This window comes from Phoenix dactylifera, chromosome 5 (assembly GCF_009389715.1).
Source record: "Phoenix dactylifera cultivar Barhee BC4 chromosome 5, palm_55x_up_171113_PBpolish2nd_filt_p, whole genome shotgun sequence".
Taxonomy (NCBI): Eukaryota; Viridiplantae; Streptophyta; class Magnoliopsida; order Arecales; family Arecaceae; genus Phoenix; species Phoenix dactylifera.
Genome location: NC_052396.1, coordinates 3,050,691 through 3,060,372, shown reverse-complemented (window position 1 = coordinate 3,060,372; position 9,682 = coordinate 3,050,691). Strand labels below are relative to the sequence as shown.

The window sequence follows — 9,682 nt, the reverse complement described above, 5'->3', positions numbered from 1 at the left end:
CGCGCGCAGTTGGACTTCTCGAGGAGAAATTATTACATGGTCCAGGTCCAGTGGACCGATCCAATAGTCAGTCGCCACATTACCTTCTTGTATTGAAACCATATAAGACCCAAACAAAGAAGAGGATTCCTCCAGTTATCCACCGTATACGTGCTTTAGGATTTGGACTGATCCACTGAATCTGGTCCATCTAATAATTTTACCTGGCTGAGAGTTTGCCACCATTCATAAATATAGAGAAAAGGGGGGAAAGAAGAAAAATCAAGAAGAGGTGCGAAAACGAGCGATTGAAGGCGACGCGAAAGCTGGGGGAATTTAATAAAGAGGAGAGAATTCTAAGGTTCGTCTCACATGAATCGTGAATTCGTGATCTGAATTCGAGAGGTAGTCCCTTTCTTGACGTTGTTTGTATCTGCGATCACATTTTCTTCTCTTTTTTTTGTTTACGAGTTTCTTGAAATTAGATTGAAGCTCCATTACGATTATCGTGAAATCTGGATGTGGTTTTATCTTTCTCTTTGAGTGCTTTTGCTGTTTTGGTCGATCTAGTCTTGATTTCGAAATTTGTTTGCTTGCTTGAAATCTTGTAGATTTAGTCTCTACGAGTCTCCAAATAAGATTACAACGAGAGGACCATAATTTCCCAATCTTGCGTAAGTTTAATTACAAAAATTTTAAAGGATTTCGCTATCATAAATAACTCTGTAGCATAAATATTGCTTCAATGTAGCACCAAAAGAGCAAAAGGTATATATGCTATGACTATATGTTTCTGTTTTCATGCGATGATAAATGTCAACTATTTGTACAAGTTCAGTTTTAACATAATTATGCCGTGAGGCACTTTCTATTATTTTTGGTGACGATTGAAGCAATTTATAATTGATCTTGATTGAATAGATGCATTTCTAGACATTATTTAATTCTCTTATCTTTTTCAATTTGAATGCTTCTTTGTTTTGAAGCAACATATAGATCCTGGTATAATATCTAGAGATGCAATTTCATCCGGTCTTTAATAGTGATCCTTTGTTTCTGTTTAATAATAAGATAAAGAGGGCATAAGTTAAGAGGAGGAAAAGGAGGAAAAGGAGGAAAGAAAGATAAAGAGGGCTAGGATCAAATCCCTTTTTTTTTTTAATTCTTTCTATTTAGTCATGTATTGAGCTATTAAAAAAATTGTAATAGATGGGCATCTTTGGAAACTGCCAGGTGCCTAAGCACCTAGGCGAGTGCCAAAGTCGAGGTAAGTATAAGGAGAAGCCTATAAAATGGTAATGATCCAGCAAGTTGCACTTATCCACCTGCCATGTCCAACATTAATTTATATCAATCTCATCCCATATTAGCAAACATAATGCAAAATGTTAAAAGCAAGCACCTAGATGTCTTCACATAGGTGGGTCATCTGGGCAGCCAAAGGAGTTAGATCTAGAGGCTGATACTTTTTTTTTTCTCTTCATCTTTTAAAAAATAATTTCTCAGTTGTTGAATTACTAAGGTATAACTAATATGCATAAATTATTATAAATTATCACAATTGGTGTGGATTACACAACTCGCTTAAAAAGGATTCTGAATTGGAAAGAGGGATGGCAGTGCATCAAATTTACTTACTGGTGTCTAAGTATTGTAATTTGGATGTCTTTAAAACGGCTCCCTCAAGCTGGTTCTTGAATTCTAGGATGCCCAACCTTGATAAGAGACTCATTAAGCCAATTTTCGCCCTCACAAGCTAGCAAAAATATCTGCTAGACCTCTACCAGTAGTCAGAAAAGGGAGGCAGTTTCCTTTATGATCTCTCTCTACTCTCCACTAAAATTTCAGTTAATCAGTATGCTTCATGTTCATGCTATAATGATGAACACTTTGAACAGGAGTATATCAATTGTTTAGCAGTAGAAAAGAGAATTCTATCCTCCCCCTTTTGGAAAACAGGGAGTTTGATTACCTCTGCAATCTTCCCAGGAAGATTAGAAAGTGTAGTAAATATTTAGTTTTTTGCGGTGTTGACGAGAACATTAGCTGTTGATGTCACGCATTCCATCCATAAGATGGTGCACCACCTAAAGAGTAGCGACAAGGACTTCTGAATGTTTAAGATAGTGATCCACCATGTAAGTAGCATAAGTAAGGATGAAAATAATATCCCCCAATTTCCATGGACAATTTCAAGCTCTGGTGTTAAGCAGTCATCTGCGGCTGTAGGTCATGTTCTTCTGAATCATGAAGTTGCCTAATGGAAGGCGATCCTGCTGCTATAAAGATAAAGCAGTAGCTTTGCGAATAAAAGAGAGGAAAAAAAGAAGCTAAAACGGCATGCACTTGCATGGTGGGAGTGACTACATCTATGACATCTGTGCGAGTAAAAGCTGCTGATAGACTTCTGCTAAAGTTGTTGAAGTTATTGAAGATTAGGTGCTCTTAGTCCAACAGCTATGATGTAATTCATATTAAAAAAACTTCAACTCGAAACATTCACAAAACTCTCTTCGTAATCTCTGAATATGGTCAGAAATTGAAAAGAGTCTTCTTTCTGTCAAAAACCACAAGTTTCAGTAGTTCATGTGGAAAGGAGGAAAACCCCTTTTCTCTCTTCTTTTGCATTGATCATAATCATAAGTCAATCTTCCAGCCTCGCTCCACTTATCTGGGGTTGGATTTACACGTCCTCATTGCTAGGCATTCCTATTATATTGCTCCAACAAGAAAAAAATTGGTCCCAACTCCCAAGCTTCTTTTTCTAATAAAAGATGGTGACAGAGTAGATTGTCTGAATTTTCGGTGGTAGTTGTACTATGTCTACACAACGAGGTTGATGGGATCTTATTATGATATTTTTTTTGTATTGAAGGTACGTGATTTCTGCTTCACTGAAGATAAGGATCATTTTATGGATGAAGGATTCATTCCCTTCTGTTAATCATCGAGAATTTCTGTCTCTCATACAACGATTGCTCATTTACTTGCGGAGTCCGATAGTATTGTCCCTATATGATTACAAGAATTCTTTCCTTCTTTGACAACCTTCAATCTGTCCATGGTTCATATTAAGTCCTCTCTATGATGATATGCATTCTAAAGAAGTGTTTGCAAGTCATTGAATCTTTCTTTGAAGAAGAGAAGGATCCATGTACAATCCATTGATTTTTATTGTTCTGGGGCAGTTCTTCCTTCAGGATTACTTTCTAAAACACTTTGATGCACATGCAAGCTGTAGATCCATATTCCATTCAACCTTGACACAAGGGCGACAAGTATACTAAGCGATAGGGATGCATGAAGAAAAATAAAAATTTCTTGATGATTAAGCATGAGAAAAAGAGCTATAGAAAATAAAGAGAGTTGGCAGGGCTTGTACAGTCTGAAACTAAAAGGAAGGTTCTTACAAATTAGAGAGGGTGATGTGTTACAACATTGGTTAAGACTTATTGTCTAGGTGTGATTTAGGAGTCATTTATCTTCCTATTTTGCATTAGGTTACTTTTCAGCAAGACTTTGGGTCATGATAGGAGATTGTTGATTGTTGGATTAGTTCATCATCTTTTAGTAGCATAACTTGAAATTTTTTGGCCCATTAATAGTAATCCCAAGCAGCCAATAACATGCATTGCTCATTGCCAGCGATGATAAAAAATAGATGGAAAAAACATCAGTTATGAAACAGTGGTCTAATACATTTAAATTATGAGAGCTGAGGCTGTTCACCTTGTAACAAACAAAAAGGAGTATTATGCGGCACTTACTAGATAGAACTTTTTATCTTCTAGCTTTTGGGGAAATGACATGAGATAACATCGTCAATGTAACATTCCTCCAAAGATATGAAGCGATGAATGAGTGGAAAATACTTATTACACTCAGCAGTATAGGATTATACATTACAATTTCAAATTTTCCATTTCTTTAGCATGAGAAGAGCTTAAGCCTTACTTCATAGACGAGACATGATACTGTTGATGAAAATGCTTGCAGATGAGCATATCTAAATGCTATTGATAAATGATTTATGTTGCCCTACATCTTGTTTTCATAGATTACGGAATTCCTGCATTTGGGATCATGAGCATGTGGGTCTACATGAAAAATAATGGGGAAAGAAATGTTGGAAGGAAACAGAGCGAATACACCAAACTAATTTTCGTGATACATAATGGCACTAATAGTTCAAGGAAATCATTAAGAAATGAAGAGAAAGATCAAGAAAAGAGATTTATGTGGTCAACTGCAATATGCTACGATAACCATCAGTGAAGAAATACTATATCAACAAAACAAAGTCAAAATCTGTATGAACAGTGACTCGATACACCAAAGTTAAGGAAGGTGCACTGCTTTAATTCTCCCTGCAACCACGGTTCTTCGAAGCACCTCTGAGCTTACTTTCACTTGTTATAGGATGATTCAACGGCCAACGGGGATGACAGTAAAAGCTGGAGGCGCCACTTTAACTAATGAAAAGAGTAACTTTGGAAAATTAGCCAATAAATTTTTAGATATATGTTGCTTTTTTTTATTTTGTTTCTTTTTGCATCAAGCATTTTTAGTGACATTATTCTGATGCTTCGTCCTTGTCCAGAGGGGTCGCAGTTGTCTATGCCTATCTGTCGATGTATCTAAGCATGCATGCCCGTATACACCTGCACCCATAAATGCTAGTAAATGCTCATGAACGTGGATCCATTCTTCCCCAATACAGAGGTGTTATGGTTCTATCCATCCAAGCGCACTCGCACGGCAGAGCACCGAAAAGCACAAAGGGCACATCACTGAACTACTAATTCGATCACAAAAACAATAAAAATAATGGAATCCAGAGTCGTTCTCGGGCATGTACATGGATGCATGTGGATCCAAAAGGTATGAGAGTTGTTGTTGTTGTTGTTGTTGTGCGTGTGTAGAGGGCCTTCTTCTAGTGAAGTCCTTTGCGAGCAGGCTTGGTCGATTGGCACACAGCTAATCTAGAAATCCAAGACCATTTTTTGTTATTGTTAGTCCAGATCCGGAGGCATTCTGGGGAATGTGGGATTCATGCCAAGCAAGAGGAAATTAGAGGCATCCAATTGGGTGACAGCTCCTGACATTTATTGGGAGTCATGTCGCTGTAAATTATGTCGCTTTTCCAGTCCAGAGAGCCGCATTTATCTAATTAGAAGACTTTCACATGGATGCATGCTATGCGCGTCCTGTAACTGGGGCGCCCAGTGGAGCCAGGACACCACAAAGTGGAAGCTTCTCTGCTGCGATAACGCTTATCAGCCTTGGAGAAAGCAAAGGACCACTGCTTCAACCCGACCCTCTTGAGCACCGCTGCGAAGCAGGTAACGAAATGTTCCCAAGAACTTAATAATTACAACCTTGTGCTTTGCTGTCCTGCGGATCAACTGGCTCAGAACCAACTTAGGGGTTATTTTGAAATGTTTATCAGCATATGCAAAATATCCATAAACAAAAAAACATCGTTATTCTAGCAAATGGTTACTTGCACGCTTCAATTTCTGATGCCAATATGGACGTGAGGGAGCGATGCAATGCACCCAATACCGACTAGGTCAGCCGGCCATACAATATTCTTCACTGATACTTAGTTGGCAGACCACAGTATAAGCAATCCACCTCTCCCCAGGGTCTCATATGCGAGTAAATTTTTCCATCATTAATAGGAGTAGGTTAAGCTGATGCATCAACAGCAAGCAACCAGGAAGTAAAGCATTTGACCGGTGTCAGTTGATTCCTGTATTTCTTCGGAGAAAATATACGGAAGAAACTACGATTGCCTGTCTATAGGGTTTCTTTATAATTTAACAAAGACTCATTGCATGCCTGGAGGACTTATTTATAATTAAACAAAGACTGGTAATATGCGTCAACCTGAATCATAATTTTAAAAGCCGTGGTTGAAACCATGGATTAGAAACCAAGAATAAATGAAGGTGATGACTGGTAGATAGGAAAGGTATAGAAATCTCATTGACGTCGAGGGCACGTTGGAGACTGACCTGCGGCAACTTATCCCTTCCTGGTTCCGGCCCAAGATAGTGATGTTTGACAAAGAGAATGCCAATATATGTATGTAAAAATATCAGAAGTCTTTTTATAGTAGTTTTATATTTCCAATTTCCTTTTTATAATCTTCTTTCATTGTAGGGTGATGCAGATTACCTTTTCGGTGGAATAAGTAAGGCGGTTGGCAATTGATGGTTCGATGCTGTTCTCTTACTTCTGATTGCGGTAATATAAAATCCTTTTTTTTTTTTTTGGTTGTTGATGCATTTGCATAGACCCAAGGGGATATATGGAGATTGGCAAAAGCAAGAGAGACAGCCGCTTCTTCACTAAATAATAAAACGTTTAATTCGAAAAGGAAAAGACGGTCCTTAAATATTTCTATCAAAAATTTAGTTGGAATAGTGATGGTTGGATGAACAAATTATGCTTATGGCACTCAAATTTAGACAACTTAACTTTATAGTTGGTGTTTGAAGAAGCCAAGAAACCATGGGCGATTTGGTTAGCTGCAAGTCCTTGGGGCTGTGGGCGTCCACGTCCTTAAAGTAACTTCACTCTTCACTCTCCAATCTCGGTTAATCTCGCCATTTCCAACAAAAAAAAAAAGGTCGGATTGGCCGTCCACGTCCTTAAAGTAACTTGACTCTCCGGTTAATCTCGCCATTTCCGGAAAAAAATAGGTTGAGTTGGCACTTCGTTTTTCGCTTCAAACAAAATAGCTTGTCGGAATCGATCTTCTGCTGTTCCACTTTTTCCAACCAAATGTGTCCTAAAATACTATATATATATATATATATATATATATATATATATAAAAAGCCTATTTGATTTCACACCTGGTATGGTGACTCCTAGCATCAACTTTCCATTATTTGTCATCTTCCATTATATTGAAAATTTGGTAATTACCAACAACAAAGCATCAGTGTAGCGCCGAGAAACATGTCTTTCTTGCGGTTCCCAAAAAAAAAAAAAAAGTTGTATTTCTTGGGGTACGGAAGTTTGATTTGCTTTATACGTCAACTAGCACGAAATCACATCAAGAATGATAGTGTTAACTATTACAATACTTGCCGCATAAAATAATCATATTCTTCGTGCTAACCGTTTAATTACAATAACATGGAGTAACGCATAAAAAAAAGTAAGCAAATAATAAGTGCTGCAGCAGCAGCAGCAGCAGCAGCACGCATTCAATATTTTCTTGGTTGAAAGAAATTTACAACCCACATCTAAAGCTTTGAGCACATTCAACTAATTTGGGCGCTGGTGCCTGGCGGTGAAACAATGAGCTATTAATGAGAGCATTCAAAGAGAGGGCGAGGGGTGGTCTCCCCTCATCAAGTGACACCATTCAATTCCACCGTCTCTCTAAGCCAAACCATGCCTTATTCTCACTCCGTTCGCCTTCTGGATTCAAAAAAAAGAATGCAACGGAGATTCAAGGACGAAGGCTCGGGTGTGGAGCGCCCCGGATGCAATAAATCTCTCGGGAACGCGCAAAAAACTCCAAGACGATAAAGCTCCCCTGCTGTGGACCCCGCCACCCCCACACATTTAACATACGCCTTTAATTCCACTTGGCGGGTTCGCAAGCTATTTATAAACCCCCCGGTCGACCCGTCGTCGAAGGAGCAAATCGCGGTGGGAGGGAAGTTAGAGACGGCGAACGCCGTGATGGCATTACCTGTAATTTCATCCGAACGCTGTGGCTCCTTTCGTTGCCCGATTTTATCCTGAAGAAGCTTCGATGGAGGGCACCTGAGGGATTAAAGTAAAAGGAAGAATGGGATTTATTTACAACTATACCCCCACGAGCCATCGGTAGAAGGCGTAGTAACCGCTCTCCTCTCCCTCCCCGTCTTGATAGTTTCCCTCCAAGTCCCACGAGTCCCGTCCTCCGCCTCCGCCGCCGCCGCCGTCGTCGTCGTAGCGGTGGCTCCAACGCCCGGAGAACCGGAGCGAGGAGAAGGAGGACGACGCTGATGAGGTCAGCCGGTCCACGTACTCCTTCAGCCAATTTCTTCCCCCTCCTCCGGCAGCCTCCGCGACCTCCTCCCCGGGCGGCGGAGGCCCCGCCGGCTCCGCCTTGTTCTCCTTGGCCCTCCGGATCCGGGCCACCACCGCCTCCACCTCCTCGTCGACCACGTACTCGAACGACGACCCCAGCGAGTAGGATCGCAGGTGCGGCGGCGGCGGCGGCGGCGGCGGGGGATTGGGGAGGGAGGTGCCAGCTCCGGCGGGGTCCAACTCTGTGGACGTTCTCCGGCGGCTGACGCTGCCGATCTCGACGCGGAAGCTGCTGGATCTGGGAGGGTTGTTCGCGGCGTCCGCCGCCGGGGGCATCGGCGGGATGGGAGGGGCGGGGATGGTGATGGAGGAACGGCAGAGAGGGCAGGATGGGGTGGATCGGAGCCAGGTGTCGATGCACGGGGAGTGGAAGGCGTGGCGGCAAGCGGGGAGGAGGCGGAGCTCGTCGTGGGGTTGGAAGGGGGAGAGGCAGACGGCGCAGTCGGGCGACGCCTTAGGGAACACGGCGACCGAGGAGGCCAGGGAGAAGAGCGGGAGGGACTCGATCAGAGCCGCCTTCTCCCGGTCGGAGAGCGCCGTCGAGGCGGCGGAGGAGGGGTGGCTGTGGTGGATAAGCGGCGGAGCCGACGACGAGGAGGAGGAGGAGGAGGAAGAGGAGGAGCGAGAGAGGAAGCGAAGGAGGAGGTGGATGGCGGCCGAGGCAATGAAGACCAAGGCGAGAATGGCGGCGATGATGTAGAGGCTGGGGTTGTAAGCGAACGAGGAAGAAGGGGAGGACGGAGGGCCGCGGTGGCTGGAATCCTTCGACGGCGCCGGTAACTGCGGGAGGGGGGGCGGCGGCGGAGGAGGAGGAGGAGAGGCCATGTCGAAGCCGGAGAGAGAAATTTCCTGGGGGTCTTTGGGTGCTTTCGGTTCCGCCCCCCCTCTCACACTGTCACTTGCCTTTATATATTTCTCGTCGTTCGTATTTTTCTCTTCTTTAATATTGATTTCTTTTTAGGTATATCTTAAACAATATTTGTACAGTAAAAGACAATATTATCATGGGAACAATAAGTGAAAAAAAAGAAGAAGAGAGGACACTAGGACAGGGATACTTCTCTTGATATCTTGGGGAAAAAAAAGAAGGACAGTTTAGATGTTATTTTTGTAAGTTGGCATCTCGGATTGTAGGACCTTGCTTTATTATCCATCCAAGTTTGTACAGAAACCAAGCAACATCTAGATTAGTATGCTCAAATGAAATAAATTATGCCTTCTGTTTTCTTAGCTGCCAAGTTATGACATGCTCTCCTCTGATTTATGAAATCCTGCACCATTTTCGGTAAAACATTTTATATCACATATATAAGGTGGAGTAAGAAATAATTTAAGAAAAACTAGTAATAACAAGTTAAGTGAAGTTCCTAGCAAGAGTGGAAAAGGCTGTTTTCCTTTTCCAATATAGAACAAATTGAGACATTGAGGGAAAAAAAAAAAACAAAACATACAATTAAAATAACATCTTGCTTATCTTAATACTAATCAAATAAGTTCTAGGATAATACTGGTCAGACTTTTTTTTTTCAAAGAAGTAACTTCAAAGAAGCTTCGTAGGCACAATTATATCATTTCAATTCCTATTCCACACAAGAGGCTTGTA

At 41.6% G+C, this 9,682-nt stretch overlaps 1 protein-coding gene and 1 long non-coding RNA gene across 2 annotated transcripts; one reads left to right on the top strand and one right to left on the bottom strand.

The window, feature by feature from the left end:
- Positions 1–208: 208 nt before the first annotated feature.
- LOC120110812 lies at positions 209–6,254 on the top strand. Its single transcript, XR_005511921.1, has 3 exons — positions 209–384; positions 4,580–5,321; positions 6,148–6,254. It is a non-coding gene; the product is annotated as an uncharacterized LOC120110812 (long non-coding RNA).
- Positions 6,255–7,055: 801 nt separating this feature from the next.
- LOC103704720 (E3 ubiquitin-protein ligase ATL4-like) lies at positions 7,056–9,284 on the bottom strand. The gene has a single exon (XM_008788132.4). The coding sequence runs from the start codon at positions 8,902–8,904 to the stop codon at positions 7,813–7,815; it is 1,092 nt and encodes a 363-aa protein (XP_008786354.2). The 5' UTR covers positions 8,905–9,284; the 3' UTR covers positions 7,056–7,812.
- Between the last annotated feature and the right edge of the window lie 398 nt (positions 9,285–9,682).

What these genes read in the sequence shown, in the direction of transcription:
- LOC103704720 (XM_008788132.4), bottom strand. Translation starts at nt 8,904, where the DNA reads ATGGCCTCTCCTCCTCCTCCTCCGCCGCCGCCCCCCCTCCCGCAGTTA.